This window comes from Jaculus jaculus, chromosome 1 (assembly GCF_020740685.1).
Source record: "Jaculus jaculus isolate mJacJac1 chromosome 1, mJacJac1.mat.Y.cur, whole genome shotgun sequence".
In the NCBI taxonomy this organism is placed as follows: Eukaryota; Metazoa; Chordata; class Mammalia; order Rodentia; family Dipodidae; genus Jaculus; species Jaculus jaculus.
In genome coordinates, this window is record NC_059102.1 from 127,954,698 (window position 1) to 127,976,010 (window position 21,313).

Genomic DNA, 21,313 nt, shown 5'->3' on the forward strand with positions numbered 1-21,313 from the left:
CTGGCGCACCCATTCTCTCCCTCTCCCTCTGTCTTTCTCTCTGTGTCTGTCACTCTCAAATAAATAAATAAAAAATGAACAAAAAAATATTAAAAAAAAAAAGGAAAAGGGAAAAATAGCTTGAGCTGAAGAGATGGCTTAGTGGTTAAGGCATTTGCCTGAGAAGCCCAAAGGACCCAGGTTCAATTCACAGGACCCATGTAACCCAGGCATACGCATCTGGAGTTTGTTTACAGTAGCTAGAAGCCTTGGCATGCCCATTTTCTATCTGTCTCGTCTTGTCTTGTCTCCTTTCCCTCTCCCTTCTCCCCTCTCCCCTTTCCTCTACCTTCCCCTGCTGCCCCTCTCTTCTCCCCTCTCCCCTCCCCTCTCTCCTCCCCTCTTCCTTTTCCTGTCCCTTCATCTCCTCTCCTCCTCTCTCTCTCTTCTCTCTCTCCTCTTTCCTGTCTCCTCTCTTTCTCTTTGCAAATACATAAAACAATTTTTTTTAAAAAGGTTAGATGGCTGTATGGTAAGAGTGCATATCCTTTGATAACTGTGCTGTCATGGTTTCATCTGTGGGTCCAGACACTTATTCATCCTTTTTAGATCATATGTATAGGAACTGAGAGGCTAGGAACTTACAGAAATCCTGGCTGCCGAACAAGTCTCTAATCTTAAATGCTTTCTGTAGCCTAAAAGCAAGCTTGTTTAAAGAACCATGCACCCTCTTCATCTCACACCTCTTTTGGACACACATGAGAAGATGGGTGGATATCCACTTTGGTGTCAACATTCCCTGCCACCATGTACCCACCCTTGATGTGACACATGGGCTAGGGATCTGCTTCCACCTTGTCACAGTGTTTCTGGTCTGCCTGCATCTGCAATAATATCAATTGCATTGCCAGAGCACTTTGTCAAGGGAGGGTCCTGGATTGTCTCTTTACCCACTATAGATGAGATTAAATCATGCACCCAGATGCATAGCTGACAATGTTACTCCCTCAGAGGACAAATACCAGCAGTTGGGTTTCTGCCCCAACCCAACCTTCCCTGGGTTTGCTCACACTTTGCTTTTTCCTTCTGCAAGATCTTTAAGTTGGGGAATTGTTGATAAAAGGTATAACTGTGAGCCTTGACTATCCTTTCCCTCACACACACTGTTCTGAAATGTGCTGTGATGCTCAGCAAATTGCAATAGTTACTTCATATGAAAAAATTAATAACAAAAGAATAAATTATATGAAATATGTATATTGTAATAGGATAAAAATCTAGTAGCCGATAAACGGCCTAAAAGTAAAAGGGAAATAAAGGTGAGCCCTGAGGAGGAGCTGGCACAGAGATGCATAGCAATTCATGTTAAGTGCTGAGCTTCTTAATGGGCAAAGGGGAAAGAGTCACAGCACCAGTGAGTAACATGTGCTGTGCTATCTAATGCTACACAAGCAAGCAGTTGCTCTGGGGACATCCAGCTTTCCCTGATAGGCAGGTCTGGAGGGAGTTCCTCTCACAGAGCGATAGAAAGAAGACAGTGATACAGCATGGCTTCCCTGACTTCAGATTTGGTCAGACACTTGCTTCCCATTAGGTTTCTCTTAGCTATTAAGGAGTGTGTGCTAAAGCCCTTCATCTTTCAATCAGAGGTAAAAGGGATCTAGGAAGCTGCACTGAGCATGTGTCCACCAGCCAACAGATTTTCATTGAAACCTAGGTGCTAAGATGTTTGCCTCAGGTTTACAAAACCCCATAAAAGGCCTGCCTCACATTATAACCTGGAAACTTTTCACAGTGCCCACAGCAGTATTTTGTTTCTAGACCATTCAGTGGCATGGCATTACTGCAGTAAATATATCATTGGAATTCTCAAGTAAGTTTTCTCGTCACCATGGAGTAACTTCTTCCCAGAATCTTCCCTCTACTGTGAAGTAGAGGGTGTGTGGCTTCATGCACAGCTGTGACATTTTGAAACCTTTTTCCAAAGTGTAGATGTTACCTTGAGAACTATATCCTGTTCAATGTGAGAGATTTTATATTTTTTAATAATCATTCCTTGGGCAAAATATATTCATAGAAATGGACCTACAGCTTGTCTTGTTTTAATTTTATTTTTATTAGTCATGGACATACTTGGTATGTAAACAACACATGTTTTGGTACCGTCCTTTCCCTCATCCCTGCCCCTTTTCCAAAGGGGCCCTCCTTATTGGGGATACAGATCATCCTCATGGGGATTGTGGGTCATGTATTGTGGGGGCAGCAGTCCGTGATAGGGGAGAGGCAGTGCCTCTGTGCATAATGTTCCAACTTCTGGCTCTAACAGTCTTCCCACCCTGCCTTTCACAAAATTCCCTGAGTGATGTTGGATGTGTTTTAGGTTTATTTAAGTGATGGGCTCTTAGGAGCCTCTGGATCTGCTTTGTAGGTGTTGGGCACCCTCAATGTCTATCTCCTTCACACTTGTGCTGATTTATCAGGTTCACCGAGAAAGCAGCAGTCTTGCTCATTTCCCCAACTCCTCTGTAGTTTCAGCTGGGGCCATCTGAAATGGCAATGGGTCGTTTATCTCCTTAGGTCCCACTATTGTCTGAGAAAAAGAAGCAGATTCTCCAACAGAGAGTGAAGTCAGCACACATTAAATGGGATAAGCATTATTAATTTAGAGAGAGTTAATGGGTGTAGTCACTCTTACAGCCAAGTGAAAGCTTGATATTGGAGAACAAATTTCAATATCTAGATATGATTCTGACTTGTTTCCCAGTTCCAGATATGGGTTCCTTTCCACTGAGCAGATCTGCTAACCCATCCAAGGGCAGTTGGTTACCCACCATGGCAGTGTGCCATTATTGCATTTGTATGAGCATCACATCAGGTTGTTAGCTTCTGAGTAGCTTAGACCCCTTAGGTCACTCAGACAGATGTTGGCCACTTTCCCCTGGTAGCACCTTCCAGAACTAGATGGGCTAACTGTCTGGGGGACTGGCTCTCTTCCGGATTCCAGCCAGGTCTCTAGTGTTCCATGCCAAGAGCATATGATGTCTTCAGCAGTAGGGTCTTCCTATTAACCTCTGGTGGGTAATAAAGTGCTCTGACCAAAGTCTGTCTTGTTTTGGGAAACACTATAGATTTAACTGCATCCTGGCACTGGGAGTAATAGGCCAGCACCAAGGGGAAAAGAAAAAGAAAAGAAAAATAGGAGAAATTTAAGGTTAGGCTTCATCTCACCCTCTCCAGGGCCCTTCTTTTCATGTGCTCCCCCTCAGGTCATGTTGAGGATTTAACCGTTTAGTCTGTCTTCTAGGATATAGGTTTCTATGGTACCATTTCAACTTGGGTTCTGTTTTGTGTCCCCCCCTCCCCCACACACACATCCTTCCCCGTCCCCTCAAGCCCTACCCTTCCTATTGTCCAGGCCTCGAGATGCCTGTTAGGTATATTAGCAACTCAGCCTGATCCAAGTTAGGAGCCGCAAATGAGTGAGACCATGCAACAATTATCTTTCTGTGATTATGTGAGTTCTCTGAGTACGATCTGGTCCAAGTTCAACCATTTTTTTTTTACAAATTTCATTGTGTCATTTTTTTTCTTACTGCTGAGTAAAATTCCATCATGTAGATATATCTTGTTTATTCATATGTCCAGTGATGGCTACCTGGATTGATTCTAGTTCTTAGCTATTATGAAATGAGCAGCTGTAAACATGGTTGAACAGATATCTCTGAACTGAGGTGTATAGCTTTTCTGCTAAATGTCCAGTAAGGGAATAACTGGGTCTTTTGTAACTTTATATGCATCCTTTTTAGGAGTCTTCCTTCAGATCACTTAACTGTCTTCTGAAGTCTGTCTGTCTGTCTGTTTTTTGTTGCTTTTGTTTTTTCCTATTAGATCCAACCTAGTAAGGATAACATTAACACAATTTTTGGTCTTTTGTTGATTTTCTACAAGTCCTGCGTTTTTCTTGGTCAGAGTCACATATCTTGTGTCTTCATTTGGGGTTCTAGTCCTGTTGTCTCATCTGTTTTGATTAGAGACTTCCATTGTGGCACTAGACAGCTTTGTTGGGGTTCCTTCCATTTGAGGTTTTGTATTGTTTCTTTTGTGCTGTGGTCTGCCCATCACAGTGTAGGAATTTAATTCAGGAGAAAGCTGTAGTTTACCTTTGTAGTGTCTTCAATGATTGTTCCCTTTTATGTTTGACTGGATTGGGCTGTTGATGGTTTTGTATTCAGGGATGTGCAGATTGCACACCCTGGGTTGGTTCTTACTACAAGCAATGGGATTGGGGGTGGCACAGGGCCTCTGCTCAAGTGCGGGGAACCTGGTGGCTGGGGAGGAGTTGGGGGACTGCATGGTCCTGGTGGCAGGGGATGGGTCCGGAGGCGGACTGCATGGTCCTAGTGGTGGGGGAGGAGTGGAGAGACAGTGAGGTACTGGTGGTAAGGAGATGGGGAAGGAAAGGCACAGGGCACAGGAGGGAGTGAGGGGACCCAGTTGGCAGGGGGAAAGGTGAGAAGAGCTTGGGCCCCTATCTGTAGAGCGCACAGGTAGCACAGCAGCAAGCCTGGTCAGGGGCACAGTGGCTAGGACAGGTCCTTGAGGGGTCTGGGGGACTAGAGGGCTACCCAAGAGCATGGGAATCAGCAGATTCTCTACTGTGCTCTTCCATGCCCTCCCACTGAAGGTCTGCTAGGACCTGCTGACCCTGAAACCCCACAGATCTTACCTGGTATTACCAGGAAGCTGAAGCTTGGTTAGATGGACGCCATCTTGCTAGCTTGTTTTTAAAAATGGCACTTGGGGGGCTGGAGGGATGGTTTAGTGGTTAAGGTACTTGCCTGCAAAGCCAAAGGACTTAAGTTTGATTCCCCAGGACCCACATAAGGCAAATACACAAGATGGCACATGCATCTGGAGTTTGTAGTGGCTGGAGGCCCTGGCATGCCCATTCTCTCTCCCCCTCCCCCAATAAATAAATAAATAAATAAATAAATAAATATTTTAAAATTGCACTTGACTACTATTTTTTTCCCTTCTGTACCAGCTGCCTTCAAATTAAACAAGCACTTGTGAAGACTGACATTTGCTATGTGTGGAAAGAGCTTTTCCAGATCCTGATTATCATCATTAAGAATGTGGTGTAGTAAAGCACTGTGGTACATTAATGTTATGTAGAGCGCAGACCTGAACATTACCAGTATGAGTCCTAGTTTCATCACTCCCTGATAGATATCAGGCATGTTTTTGGTCTCTGTAAGTCCTAGTTTCTTCCTCTGTTAAATAGGATTTATACTTTTTAATCCTAAAATGTCTGAAGAGTAAATGAGCTGAGGTTTAGGAAAGGTCTACTCTAGTCCTTGGCACAGAGTAGGCCCTGGAGTGAGGACAGCTGATCGAATTGTGTCCTGCTTGGGGTGTAATGATGAGGTGAGAATGGAGGACTCTTAGCTAACATTGTCAGCATGCCAGGCACTATGCTAACTACATTGCAGCTCTGCTTATGGACTGCTAATACAGTTCTCTGAGGAAGAAGCTACTATTGTCCCCATTGTTTAGATGAAGAAACTGACAGAGGCTGAATCATAAGCTAAATTGCTCAGCCAGGAAGGACCTGTACCAGGACAGCTGTATCCAGACTAAACTGTATGGCTTTTTGTATGAGTCTAATATATTCTCATTATACCAAAATATTGATCTGGCCTTTTTCTGGGAGGAAATTTGTGGAATAGTCTTTCTGCACAAGATCTCTTACCTAGCATTCAGGCAAGAGCTAAAGAGAATAAGGCACACTTATAAGAAGCGACTTTCTTGGGCTAGGTCTAAAATCACGTCCTCAGCTTAACAACTGCACCCTCCCCAAGTCAAGACCTCATCAGTCATTCCCACACCAAGTTCAGAAACAGGTTTCCCAGTTGTTCTTTGCCTTTTGGGGAACAGCAGGGAGTAATCAGAGCAAAAGGTAACACTCAGAATTTTAGTTACTAGCAAAACTGGACATACATAGGTAGGAGTATTTTTTTGGGGGGGGGGGTTCAAGGTAAAGTCTCACTCTAGCTCAGGCTGACCTGAATTCACTCTGTAGTCTCAGGGTGGCCTCGAACTCTCTGTGATGCTCCTACCTCTACCTCCCGACTGCTGGGATTAAAGGCGTGTGCCACCACACCCGGCTCGATAGCAGTATTCTTAAGGAAAGGTAGGAAGGTCTTGGTTGAGTAGAAAGCCAAGGTATGTATGTCCTCATGAGGGGACTTTTTATATCCATGGCTCTAGAGCATAGCTAGAGATCAGGTTGGTGTATGTAGAGTTCATTAAAATAAATTGTTTTAGATAATTTTCATTTTAAATTTATAGAAACCACAAGTTAAGTGATTCAGAACCTAGATAAATCCACAAATCTACAAAAATCCATATTTATGGTATAAGCTATGGCCTCTTTATAATTGGCCAGTAATTTATAGTTTGCAGGGGGAAGAAAGGTTCAGAGCACAAAACTGTTAGAGCCCACAGAACCTCAGGTTTTATGCCCCTTCCTTCTTCTTACCTTTGTGATCTTGGATAAGTTACTTTTTCATGACCCAGTCTGTAAAATGAAATTATAAGATTGCCCTGTTAGAGTTGCTGTGAGGATTCAGTGAGGTAACAGAGGGTATTTGGCACATAAGCATGTAGTAGAAATGAAAGTCGTCATCATACTAAGATGCAAAGAAAAGTCCTAAAACCCACTTCTTAGAAATAAACTGATTTTAATCGAAACGCCTATAAGACCAAAGAAATGAGAAAGTAAATGTCAAAATGATGGCATTTGGGCATGGGGCAGGGACTCAGATTTAGGGGATAAAGAACCCTCCTTGTAGTCCCTGGTTTCCCTAATCCATGTTTCCCAGGCAACTACAGAAACTGGAAGTAAAAAAAAAAAAATGTGTAAAAGAAGCTAGCCTGAGAGACTCCCTGCTGCAGCCAATCCTTGGCTCCCAGGAAAGGGAAGGCGTGGGACATGCCGAACAGATGTCAGCTCAAGGTCTGTACGTGTTCTTGGAGTGCCCAGGCCAGGGGGCAGAATGGCTCAGATGAAACTGCATAGCCAGAGCACATCTGGCTTTGGTTAAAGCACTGCCCATGAAAGAACCCTCAGTGGATCCCACACTGTGTACTGGTTACAGAACTTTCAGAAGACCTTCAGAAATCCCACACTATGTGGTGAAAAGTAGAGAACTTCTAGGTATATATGATATTAAGTTATAAAAGTAGACTTTATTATATGGAAATCTGAAAAATACAGAAAAACACAAAGGAAAAACAAAACACTCATAATCATATTTTATAACTACTATTCACATTTTAGAAATAGCTCTCTTAGCCCTATTATACAGTTATATCATCCTACAAAAATCGTGCTTTAGCTTGCATTTTACATAAAATAACATGTTACAAACATGTTTTTGACATTAAGTATTTTATAGGCTCATTTTAGCATCTTCATAATATTTCAAAATATGATTCCCCCCTGTTATTAAAGATCTAGGTTATTGCTAAAATTTGACTGTCATTAAAAAAAATTACCACTGTCCCTCAGTATCATTGAGGGTTGTCTTTAGGACCCTCATAGCTACCAAAGCCTGTAGAAGCTCAAACTCATAAAATGGTGAATACCTGCATGAAGCCTACCTACATCTTTCCATATAATTTAAATCATCTCTATATTACTTATACTGCCTAATACAATGTGAATGCTTTGTAAGTAGTTGTTATAAAACATTTAGGGAATAATGACATTATTTATTCAGTACAGACACAAATATTTTCAAGTATTTTTAATCTGTAACTGGTTAGATATGCAACCATAGACACAGAGAACTGGTTATATCAAAACTAAACTATCCAGATCTCAATGTAAATTTATAGAAGTGGGTGTCAGTGTCTCATACATACTGTGTTATTGGTAGGAATGTGGCAGGCACTCAGATGGTTTTACCAGGCCCGTATCTTAGCAAGAGCTTTCCAGTTCAGTGGTGGCTGCTTCTCTAATATGCTGACAAGGCCCATAGTTGACTTTTCTTAAAGTCCATCAGAATGTGATTTTCCATGATCACATCCAGCAACAAATGTGCATATTAATTTACAGATTGTCACCAACAGGTGATACAGGTAACAGGGCCTTTTAAGAATTGCCTGCATTTTCAAAATTTTATTTACTTAATTTTTTTATTTTTGAAATTATTTATTTATTTGAGAGAGAATGAGCATGCCAGGGCCTCTAGCCACTGCATATAAACTACAGATGGATGTGTCACCTTGTGCATCTGGCTTACATGAGTCCTAGAAAATTGAACCTGGCCTTGCAGGCAGGTTCCTTAACTGCTAAGCCATCTCTGTAGCCCCTACTTAGTATTTTTAAGATTAGAGTTTTCTGTGTATAATACTGAAATACATGTGTGTGTGCCTGCACATGTGAGTTTTGGTGCCGAAGACTGAAACAGGATCTCACACATGCTAGGCCAAGGACTTGACACTAAGCAAGAATTCTACACTGAGCCACATTCGCAAGCCAGAAATATAGTACCTTCCTGATCGAAATATAGTACGTTAGAGTAAAAGAATTGTGTAGATTTCTAAGCATGTATGTATTTAAGTATTACAAAAAGGACAATGTGTACGAGAAGAGCTCTGTAAGGATACTAGCAGAAGTGCTGATGAAATGCCAGAGAAAAGGCTCATATAAATCACTCAAATGAAATGAATCTCTACAACGTCACAGATGAATGTGGGACATGAGGGAGAACTTCTGAAAATGAGCAAAACCCCTCCACTGATGGAAAAGTGCTAGACATGAAGAGTCAACAAGTTGACAGCAGCTGAGGAACTTGTCTAAAAATACATGCCACCCCCCCCAAAAAATGTGTGTTCTACCTGGGAGCCCCTCCAGTGTCTGCTGCTGTCCTCAGCTCTCATACCTCCTCCTGTTTGACCAAACATACCCTCCAGAGTCTAAATTAGAAGACGGTTGTTTATGCCTCTCATCTTTTCAGTAGCCATGAGCAGATTATAAGAACAGTCTCAAGTCTGGCCGTTGGGCCTGCTGAGTGTTACCTGAGAATAGCATTGTCATTTAGGTTGACAAAGACATTAATAAGTGTCTTAAGATGTCCCAGTGTTTTATTAAGATCTGCCAGAACCCTGTGTATAATGCAAGGTAGCTGGAATTACTGGTCATAGTAATGCTGAGCCTGAGTTTCCAATAAAACATGAAAAACCAGTAGCTACTGTTTCTCCATTACCAAAATCCAGCACCTGGTACCCACTTCTCTGATTTCCAGGGTTTTTAAAATATATATATATTGAAACTTGAACTGTTACCATACTGTTACCAACTATACATAACCTCATTCCTGATTATGGTTAATTGGTACTTAGTGACAAGCATTAGTAAGTGCCTTTTTGGGGTACATGCATTCCTTAGTAAGTGTTTTACCCCTGCCATCTTCATCTTCATCTTCATCATAATCCTTTAAGGATTAGGATCCCCATGTTACACATTAGGAAAGTAAGTTCAGAGAGGAAGGATTACCTGCCCACAGCTGAGAAATGGAGTAGCTATGTGACTCCAGTTCAGTCTGACTCCAAAGCCATTTCCCTCTTTCCTAGTGTAAGGGAAAATTGGGTGAGAATAGACAGGTATGGGCAAAAAACACACTCTGTCATCTTAGATATTTATGCCCTTGAGACACACATTACCATTTTCCTTTGACTTTCCCCAACTTCTCCCCATTATGTGATAACTTCTTAATGTTAAATTCATCATTTCAGACTTCCTCCCCTCCTCCTGCCCCTTTGATTTTCCAGGCCCTCAGTATCGCCTGGAGAAGCAGAGCGAGCCCAATGTCGCAGTGGACCTGGAGAGCACATTGGAGAGCCAGAACGCCTGGGAGTTCTGCCTGGTCCGCGAGAACAGTATGTTGGCCACTCGCTCTGTGCCCGCTTTGTCTGTTGCAAGCCTGCTTCTTTAGAAGTGATATGTTTAAGAACACTCGCTGGCCTGGCTTTCCTAGGCAGATTGAAGGTGACTGATTTCCAAGGCAGACCATAGCCTTTGTGCCAGAAGTGTGTCCCAAAGCAGAATGACAGAGTCCATGCTGCTGGGAGTATGCATCCTGTTGAGACTTGTGATTTATGTTTTTCTTTTGAACTGTCTTTGTAGTTTTGGAACAGCCCTGGAAATGAGAGGCCCTTTCTGAGGCAGGAGTCTTTTGTATATAAAGCAGCTGACCCTGTGTGTTCAGGCATTAAGGTTTTTATGGGGGGGGGTAGGGGAAGTTGGGGCTTTTTTTTGTTTTTTTGAGGTAGGGTCTCACTCTGGCCCAGGAATTCACTATGTAGTCTCAGGGTGGCCTAGAACTCACAGTGATCCTCCTACCTCTGCCTCCTGAGTGCTGGTATTAAAGATATGTATGCCACCATGCCCAGCCAGGCATCAAGTTTTAGGAAATTTTAGCCACTTTGAATAGTCTTAGCAGAAGGCAGCATTGTAAGCAATTCCAAATGCCATACTGAGAACTGCTTTAAAACTTCAGTAAATTTCTGTCATCATTTCTTCAAGTTGTGGGTTTTTGCCTCCCTTCTGTTTTGTTCTCCCCTGATGTAAGGAGCAAGCAATGTGAAAAAAACTGATTGTAGCAACATACTACCCATGGTAATGCCCACAACAGAGCCATTTCTTCTCCCCTGTAGTATTCTTCCCCATTTCCACTAACTTTCTCATTCTTTATCTCATTTTAAATGTTACATCTTCAAAAAAGCTTTAGCACTATAGCTCTCTTGGTCCCCTCACATAAACCTGATCCATTTCTTGTTTGCACCCATCCAGTATACTGTTAGGGAAAACACTACTTCTTCATGGCATATATTTCTTTTATGTAATTTTTCATTGATTGTCTAATGTCTATCTCCCTCGCTAGATGTAGGTTTGCAAGAACATTCCTGATTCATACCAGCTTGCTCTTCATTAACTTAGCAGCCTGCTTAAGTCCACATACTGCAGGAAAATACTCAGCAAAAATAGATTCAATGAGTGAATGAGCAGTAGGTCTTTACTCCTGCCCCTGACTGTGACCAGACCAGGCTGCTGCCCTTTGACAAAGGTCCTAGCTGTAACACACAACAGTTCATCAGATGGCAAAATGTTGTCTTGACATTCTATAGAAAATTCTGAAAGGTAAGAGGTTTACATAAGAATTCTATGTAAGTACATACAGAAATAAACCTCAGTGATTCCCAGATGGTCTGAAAACATTCACATAAGCAGTAAGCATCTGTAGAAGTGCTCATCCTTGTCAAGAATAAAATAAATATTCTAATGCCAATTGCAGTACTTTCCCCTACCAAATAAGCCAGGTATTTCAAAAACAGTCTTCATGGGTAAAAAGACTCTAGGAAGGCAGGCCTCCTCAGACACTAGTCACAGCAGTAAAACCTAGATAGAGTACATAGTCCAACTGGAAGCTTCAGAAGACCTGAACGTGTTTACTAGGTATTTCTGCTGTTTGAAATCTGTGTCGATAAGAAAAGATCTAACATGCAACAATAATTTATGGACACTGATAGTTTTCTAATGTTTTATATTGGGCTAGGTGTGATGGTGCGTGCCTTTAATCCCAGCAAGTGGGAAGCAGATGTAGTGAATTCGAGGCCACCCTGAGACTACATAGTGAATTCCAGGTCAGCCTGGACAAGAGTGAAACCCTACCTCAAAAAGGCGGGGGGGGGGGCAGTGGTGGTGCATGCCTTTAGTCCCAGCACTTGGGAGGCAAAGGTAGGAGGATCAGAGGATCGCTGTGAGTTTGAGAGCAGCCTGAGCTAGAGTGAGACCCGACCTGGAAAAAACAACAACAAAAAACCTCGAATGTCTTACATTGGAAAAAGTCATAACTTACTGTATATTCCTATGTTAGGACATTATGCAGTTTCATATAGGATACTTTCTCAGATCACAGTGAAATTTGGGTAGAAAACAGAAAAGACAACTAGAAAGTCTGTGTGCATTTGGAAATTGAGAAGGAAGACTTTGAACCCATGAGTTTAAAAGGAAATAACATTGGAAATTAAGTGTTGTGATGGAAAGAATGAAAATTCTACATATTAAAATTTGGGATATGGTGCTGGGGAGATGGCTCAGCAGTTAAGACACTTGTCTGCAAAGCCTAACCACCCAGGTTTGGTTCCTCAGTACCCGCATAAAGCCAGATGAACAGTAGCATATGCATCATTTGCAGCAGCTCCAGGCCCTGGTGTACATCCTCCCTCCCTCCCTCCCTCCCTCCCTCCCCCTCTCTCTCTCTCTCTCTCTCTCTCTCTCTCTGTGTGTGTGTGTGTGTGTGTATCTCTGCTTGCAAATAAATTAAAATATTTTTAAAAGACTAGTAGGGTACTTTCTTATTTTAAAAAAAGGGAGGAGTTGGCTCTTTCAAGTACTAATAAAATGAGTAAACCTCTTTTGATAGATCAAAGTCTAATAAATAATGGAAACACAAATAGTAACAGGAGAGAAAAGGAGGTGTACTGCAGATCATACTGTCACAAAACATGCAGCATGAGATTATTTGGAAAAACTCCCCCCAAAATTGGAAAATGTCAACTAAAAAAAGAGGGCCAGAGAGCTAGCTTAGTGGTTAAAGCGCTTGCCTGTGGAGCCTAAAAACCCAGGTTTGATTCCCCAGTACCCACATAAGCCAGATGCACATAGTGACACGTGCCTCTGGCATTCATTTGCAGTGGCTAAAGGCCCTGGTGTGCCCCTTCCCCTTCTCCTCTCTCCCTCCTCCTGCCCTCTGCCTCTTTCTTTCTCACTCTCTCTCAAATAAATAAATAAATAAAAAGTAAAAAAAAAAAAAAAGCCAACTTATCAAAATCAACACACAAAAAAACTTAACATTACCATAACTATTTTAGAAAAACTAAATTAGTGATTACAAGCCTCCCCATAAAGAAAACCCAAGCCCATATAGGGAGTAAATAACCCCCTCTTACATCAGCTCTTCCAGTGACGAAAAGATATTACCCTGTCCAGTTCATGGCTGAAATTCTCATAGTCTTGGTACCAAACCTGACATGATCGCACAAGGCAAGAAATTTTCAGACTAGTGTTAAAAAAACAGATGCAAAAATTCTGAACAAACCAAGCCTAGCCTTTTATTACAAGAACAATATAACATTACCAAGTTGGATTTATTCTAGGAGTGCTGACTTGAGTTTGAATTTGGAAAAACTCAAACCATATAATTTGACACAATGTCATTAAAAGGTGAAAAATTGTCTCAGTAGATGTGGAATAGTTTTTTTTAACTATTATGAGTTGTGTTTGAGCCGGGCATGGTGGTGTACACCTTCAATCCCAGCACTTGTGAGGCAGAGGTAGAAGAATCACCATGAGTTTGAGGCCACTCTGAGACTACATAGTGAATTCCAGGTCAGCCTGGGCTAGAGCAAGACCCTAACTCAATTTAAAAGAAAAAAAAAAGTTGTGTTTAGGGCTGGAGAGATGGCTTAGCAATTAAGGTGCTTGCCTACAGAGCCTAAACACCCAGATTCGATTCCCATAACCCACATAAGCCAAATGCACATGATGGGTCATGCATCTGGAGTTTGTTTGCAGTGGCTAGAGGCTATAGCCTGCCCATTCTCTCCCCTCACCCCCATCCCATATAGGAAGAAAGAGAGAGAGAGAGAAAGTAAGTTGTGTTTAGCAAGTTTGATAATGAGAGAAGTAAATTTGATATAATGTTGCTGGGGGGAATGACAGGAATACTCAGTTGGACATAGAGACTAATCCTAATCACGTAAAAACAAACAAAAAGTATAGGAAAATGTCATTAGTGATTGTCTCTGGTTGATTAGATTCTAGGTACTTTGTTTTCTTTCTCGGTACATACATGTACTTTGCAGAGTTTCTAAGAAGAAAGGGGTAACAAGAAATAAGGCAGGTACATAAAGACAAAGATGCTGTGCACTGAGACGTTTCTTAGTGTCAATACTTCCGTGGAGCTTGAAACCTTCAGTCCATTTACAGTGCCACCATGGAGAGAGCCAAAGGAAAAGTAGACCAGCACTGCCCTTTGTCACTTGCTGAGTTTCTCACCTGTAGATAACTGCTCTCTTTTTCTGACATTTCTGTCATGCTTTAAAGACTCCCTTAAACACTCTTAGGAAAGTAATTTGCAAACAGGAACTTTGTAGTTGATGCTGTTTCAATCCTCATACACATATGATACAGAGTTATTTATTAGCGCTTTTACCTTAAAAAAAAGGGGGGGGGTCTTGTTGTTGTCTTCAGATAACAATAGAAACTGAGCCTCCATTACTTTATCCTCTGTTTTCCTCCCACAGACAGCAACTGTCCTGAGTTCTGTGTCTCTCCAGGGATCATCTGTGCCTACGCATGCATGTTCTGTGTACACATGTCAGTAGTTGTATATGCACACATGCATGATTATACTCCTTTCTTTTTTAAAAAGGACAGCAAACTATCATCACATTTTTATCATCTTGACAAGATATTGTGGAGAGTCCATATTAGCTCACATATCATGTTATATATAATTCACTTGTCCCTTGACTGCTGCATAGTACTCCATGGTGCATTTTGACTCAGTCTTGTTTTGTCTTAAATTTTTATTTATTTATTTGAGAGAAGAGGTGGAGGAGGGGAGAATATGGGTGTGCCAGGGCTTTCACTGCAAATGAACTCCAAATGCACATGCTACCTTGTGCATCTGACTTTTGTGGGTCCTGGAGAATTGAACCTGAGTCCTTTGGCTTTGGAGGCAAGTGCCTTAACTGCTAAGCCATTTCTCCAGCCCTCAGTCTTGTTTTTAATGTGAGGCAGGCCCACATTTCATATATTGAGAACAAAAAGGTATAAGAATTGATACAGTTTCAGAATCTAACCTAGAGCTCTTATCCCACTGCATGACCACAATCTTAATTTAGCTGTGTGGCCTCGGTGAGCCCCAGCAACTCTTGTCTCACAGGGCTTGTCAAGTACTCCAGTTCGGGCACTCTATGTCAAAGCCACTACAAATGAAAGAACTTCTGCAGGCATCACATGTGGTAAAGGCAAGCAGTGGTCAGATGTCAGTGGAATATTACAGCTAGTCTTATACAGTGTTAGTAGCACAGGTAGAGATCCTAGCTGTGAACCATGGATTTTTCTCTGCTACCTTCCTTGTAAGAAGTTGTACTGAGCCGTGCGTGGTGGCGCACGCCTTTAATCCCAGCACTCGGGAGGCAGAAGTAGGAGGATCGCGTGACACTCTGAGGCTCCATAGTGCATTCCAGGTCAGCCTGGGCTACAGTGAGACCCTACCTCTAAAAACCAAAAAAAAAAGAATGTTTGCTGGGGCTGGAGATATGGCTTAGTGGTTAAGCTGTTTGCCTGCAGAGCCAAGGGACCTTGGATCGATTCCTTAGAACCCACATAAGCTAGATGCACAAGGTGGTGCATGCATTAAGTTCGTTTTCAGTGGCTGGAGGCCCTGGCACACCCATTCTCTCTACCTCTCTCTGCCTCTTTCTCTCTCTCAAATAAATAAAAATAAAATAAAAATAAGAATGTTTGCTACACAAGCATGAAGACCCGAGACTGATTCCCTAGCACCCACAAAAACAGCTTGGCATGACCACCATGCACATCTATAACTGTGGGGGGGGGCAGAATCTAGAGAATCTCTGGAGCTTGCTGACCCAAAATAAAATGGTAAAAATAGCAGCTCTAAGTTGTGTGAGAGACTCTACCTCAAGCAAATAGTCACATGAGTGGAAACAGGACAATGATGTTCTCCTCTGGCTTCTGCATGCATGTGCACAGGGAGCATGTGTACACTATGCCATACTTCCTCTACTTGTACATGCACACTTACATACAAAAAGTTGGAATAAAACCGGGTATGGTGGCACAAGCCTTTAATCTCCCAGCACTCTGGAGGCAGAGGTAGGAGAATCACAGTAAGTTCGGAGCCACCCTGAGACTACAGAGTGAATTCCAGGTGAGCCTAGGCTAGAGTGAGACCCTACCTCAAAAAACTAAAATAAATAAATAAATAAATAATTTTTTTAAGTTGGGTTAATGCAAAGAAAATTACTTCAAAATCAAATGATCTCACACTGTTGTTAAGTCTAGTCAGGACAGGCTCACTATCATTTAAAGCCATTTTCAAAGCAAGCCAAGTTGAGCTCATGTATTATGTTATTCTACCAGGCTGCCTTGCTTTACATTCTGGCCATGCCATTCTCCAATTCTGTGACTTTAGGCACTCAGTGGACCTTTGGGTACTTTAGCTGTTCTTGTAAGGTTCAGGGGAGGACTCTAAGTTTTTGTTCTAAAGCTCTCATGTACCTAACACACAAAACACTCAGTGCATGTTAACTTTAGTGGTGAACAACCTCATTCTGTAGCATCTAGAACACTCAGCACAGGCATGGAAGTCTGCAACCATAGACTTTTTCAGAGCCTTCAACAAGATGGGGAAGGTGGAAAAGTCTATAAGCCTGTATCGTAGGACCAAGAGAATAGAAAAGCAGGGTCCTTTCCAGGTGTGCACTGGTGTCCCAAGCCATGTGTACATCCTAAGTGGATTGAAAAAGGCGATGAAGAAGTATTCAGTTTTTCTTCACAGGTGGGATGGAGCATACATTCAGATCAGCCACATCAAAGTGTGTTTTAAATTTATTTATTCAGACCTACTATATTAAGACCTTGTGCTAAAACCTTTCACATGCTTTCTTCTAGTTTCGTAACTATCCTACAGACATTATTACTGTGAAGACACACTGTGGCTTGCCCAAGATTAGCCAGCCAATAACTAGGTAGTTCCAGACTTCTCAGTCAGCTATCTGATTCCAAATCCCATCCTGAGATTGTTGATAACCTTAATGCTCAGTTCTGAGAATGATTATGACAATTGTCTTTATATTGTGTAAGAGGCAAGCTTGTGAATGAAGCTGATATGGCAAGAGTTTCACATGGGAATGAGAGCTAACATTTGTGCTTGGATCTTGGCCTAAGTAAGAGGATGACAAGCCAAAGTCCCTGAGCTTTCCAGTTTGTATTCTTGTCTGATAATCTACTGCATCCTTCAGCCAACTGTCTGCTCGAAACTGGAGGCAGACCAGAAGGAAGCTGCGTGTACATAGTGAGGAGCATGTCATTGGAAGACTCCATTCTTGTCCAGGCTTCTGTGTAAACCCTGGCACCCATAGTGAGCCTCAGTTTTCTTTTCTGCCAAAATGGTCCCAGTGACCTTTCTCACTGCTCATATGTGTAGTCCATCTAGGTTTTTAATGAAAGAGCCTGTTTATTGTTTCTATAGCTTTGAGAGAAAACTCTGGAATTTACCATCCTTAGGACCAAAATCTACCAAAAATTAAATTGCATTTATGGAATACCTATAAACTATCAGGTACTGTGTTACTCTTTGATCATTCACTGGGCTGTCATTCTTCCTAATAGTTCAGCAGAGTGCTTAAAGGACATCCACTAAGAATAGAGCTTATCATCCCTAAAATCCAGTTTCCTATGGAAGAGGTTGCATCTGTTTCATGAGATATTTATATAAGAATTGAATGCCATATGTTTAGTTATTAGAACAACCTTTTAGGCCAGTGTGGTTGTCATCTTTATAGAATAGGAAACTGCGGCTCAGCAGGAAAATGATTTGCTAATGCCATGTGAGAGCCTAGATAACCAAACCAGGCCTTTTTCCAGTGTCATGGAAAATCTCCTGCTGAATCTTAATAGTTGACTTCCTGAATAGAAGTTGCTATGGAGAGAGGTGCCAATTGCCCAGCTCCTTTGAAGAAGATTCAGAGTGCTTCACCCTTCCATTATCTCAGTGCCTTCCTGAATGTCTTCATTTCCTTGGTTTAATGTCATGCGGAGGAAGGCTGGTTAGTTACCCAGGTGGAGACTCTGATAGGACAGGGGGCATAGTCAAAGAGGTCTCATTAGCTGATTTTAGTTGTCTCTTCAAGATCCACTTTAAGGAGTGTGCCCAGGACCATGGCTGCCACATCCTGGGCTTGCTGGCTTCTAGCTACACTGTGGCCTCTCTTACCCTCGACAGGGATGAGGTTGAATCCCCTGTGTTTATTCATATCTGACTAGACATAGCTCACTGCCCCTGATAGAATAAACTCCCATCCCTGATATCCCCAGACTTTTCACTAAGGAAACCTGGAATTTGGCCATGCATCTTTATATACAGAGGGTTTTTTAAATTTCCTTATTATTTTTGTATATGTATGTGTGTGTATACATGTGTGTGGCGGCCTGGGCCCTATGTCTGTTGTCTTTCTTTATTCTCCACCTTATTTTCTTGAGGTAAGATCTCTCAAATAAACCCACAGCTCATCAATTTGGTTAGACAAGCTTGTCAGCAAGTCCCAGGGAATCTCCTGTCTTCACTTCCCCAACACTGGGATCACAGGTTCATGTACCATACCTAGCTTTTGTGTGGGAACTCAGGTCTTCATGCTTGTACAGCAAGTACTTTACCCACTGAGCCATTTCCCCAGCCCTACACATAGTGGTTTCATTGTACTAGTACTTGGACTCTCCCACTATCTCCACTGCTAGATTAAAAGGGAGGAAGAAGGGGAGATGGCTCAGTGGTTAAAGGTAGTCGCTTGCAAAGCTTGATAACCAGAGTTGATCTTCCCAGCACTACGTAAAACCAGAGAGGCAGAGCCAAGAGAATTCAAAGCTATCAAGTTACTGGGCCAGTTAGGCTGGTGTTCATTTGCAGCAGCAAGAGACCCTGTATTAAAGAAGGTTAGAAGGGGAGCGCAGGTACCTTGAGAATGTCTCTGGCCTCCACATGGGCACTGTAGCACACATGTGCCTATACACACATACAATAAGGCATTAATTTTCTTAAAGGAGAGAAGAGGAAAGGCAACCATAGATGGAATGAAGAGGATGGTAGTTTGCATATCCTGGTGTGTTTCCAGAACCTTTTTGTGATGATTATTCATAACAGGTCAATTCTTCCTCACATTTGTACTCTGTTCCAGGCCTGGAGACTCCCTCGTGGTTCCTCTCTGTTTCTGGAGGCTTTGCTTTCTTCTGTTACAAATTACTAATCTCTCCAGTTTCTGTCACGTGGGTTAAATGCCAGGGCTTTAAAACTCTCTTATTAGACCTCAACAGTACTCTTCAAATACAAAGGAAAATGTGATCATGCAAATAAACTCTATTTACAAGTTAAAATGACTTGTGATGCTCCTGGCACATATTTTAGGTTGAGTTATTGCTGAAAGGAAGTTACTAGTCTGACTTGGGGGTAGGTGTTCACTGTAAGGAATTTTCTAGTTGATGTTGCATAACAGCTCCCTGCACACTTAACAGAATTTACATGAAACAGAAACATTATCTTGAATCCTTGTGTCAGCCTCTTGCTCTCTGGCTAATGTAGGTTGGTGGGCCATGAGTGGGGGAAAGGCAAGGCGTTTGGCACCACCTTATGTCACTTGGGCAAGCCCTTCTCCTTTATGATAAGCCTCATTTCCCTATGTGTCAGATGTGATGCTAATTCCTGCCCTATAGGGCTTTTGTAAGGATTAAACTGTGGAAACAAGTAAATGAAACTGTATGTTAAAAGCACAGAATGAACTGCAGTACACTAAATAAATGTTGGACATTACCAAATACCTATAAGGCTGAACATACATGTCACAGACACCAAAGCTGACCTGAGCCTGCATGGCCTTTTCCCTAATGTTACTTCTCTCCTGGTATGCACTTATCCTTCCGGCAGCCCTTTGGGCAAAGGATAGCTGACCTCTGGGGCTAAAAGCTGTGCTGACCTGTGCAGGATGAAAATCCCCGCCCTATCCACACCACCTTCTTCAGTAATGGGAGCCTTCCTTGTGCTATGTGGACTGAGAACTTCTACATGGATTGACTTTTTCACTTTTCCCTTTCTCAAAAGCTCCCCCCTTTTCATTGTATCATTAGGTAGTAATTAGTATTCAAGGAAAATTGGTCTTAATATATTAAAATTGGTTAAGTGCATTTAGACCTGTACCACAGCCAATGTCTTATTGGAAAATGTAATTGGGGACTCTGTGTATGTAATTAATTGAATTACAATTAAGAACTTTCATTAAGCAATACACTGGTACATTAGAGCAGTAAGGAAACATGTTTGATGAGCTGCAAAGCCTGTCTGGGCTCTAAGTGAGGGCACAGAGATTTGCATTCCTCCAGTCAGCTCCTGGCCCTGGATTCTGCTCTGCTGCCCCCACTAATGGCTTGGCAATGCATCAGGTGACATTTCTTCAGTGATTGGACGGACAGTGGGGTTCTTCCAACATATGTGCCCCACCTCCATGACTTTGGAGTCAGGGAGAGGAATACCCCAGTGTTGATCAGATGTTCCAATTCTTGGGTATTTTGCCATATAAACTCAAAAATACTAGGTTCCCTAGAACACCCCATTACTTTTCCAGTGTTCTGAGCAGGAACAAAGATACATTGGAGGAAGAAGTAGTGATGGGAATTCTGCCAACCTAGAATTCCCAGAATCAACCATGTGCCTGACCCTTCAGATGGTCACTCTTCATCTGATGAAGGGTAGTTGGACTCACTTCAGGCACCTATTTGTCTATGTGTCATCCCCCCGCCCCTGCCCCCCCCCCGCAGACATTGGAACCCAGTTGTTATCAGTGCTAGCTCCAAGGTAAAGAATAGCAAAGAGGAAAGGATACCAGAGAGACAAATCCTGATGACAAGCAGAGAACAGGACCAGAGAAATGAACACTGGTAAAAGCAGAGAAAGATTTATTCAGTGTGGCCATGTTGAGAAGAGGAACAAATAAATGGGTTCCTTGATCCCCAAATCTGCCTTTGGGGTACTAACATGAGGTGTAAGTTCAAATAGGAAAGAGAAATGCATAATTAAGCAGACCTAGTCAAGTTGTGGTCCTGCCCATTCTTGACCCATCATCAGCTCAACGCTGGTCCTGAAGGGGGACCTCCTGCAAGCTGATCTGATAATTGTTAATTATTAACCCTGAGGTTGCAGCCTGGCCCTCGTGGAAAATTGTCTTGTTCTGGGGAGTAATCTGTCCTGTAAGGTTTTGTTCTTCCTGGAACTCAAGATGACTCAAGGGAAGGTTAAGGACAATTTATATCTCTGCCTTCAGCCAAAGTACAGACACAAAATGAAGGCAGAGAAGCCAGACTTTCATCCTGCTTTTAGTTAGCTTGTGGACCCAAGTGAGGAGTCCTTTTTGGCAAAAGCAGCTTCTAAGTACCTATTTCAAGAGCAGTAGTGGAAAGCTTCTT

General features: G+C 42.3%; 1 protein-coding gene across 6 annotated transcripts in view; it reads left to right on the top strand.

Annotated features, from left to right (window-relative positions):
* Positions 1 to 21,313, top strand: part of Mapkap1 (MAPK associated protein 1) — a 282,174-nt gene that overhangs the window by 201,635 nt on the left and 59,226 nt on the right. For 5 of the 6 annotated variants that reach the window (XM_045157076.1, XM_045157083.1, XM_004662807.2 and 2 more), the window contains one exon: positions 9,820 to 9,927. The exons of the other annotated variant lie outside the window; for it this stretch is intronic. In XM_045157076.1, coding sequence (XP_045013011.1) covers positions 9,820 to 9,927 — 108 coding nt within the window. The remainder of the gene's footprint in view (positions 1 to 9,819; positions 9,928 to 21,313) is intronic. 6 annotated transcript variants of the gene reach the window in all.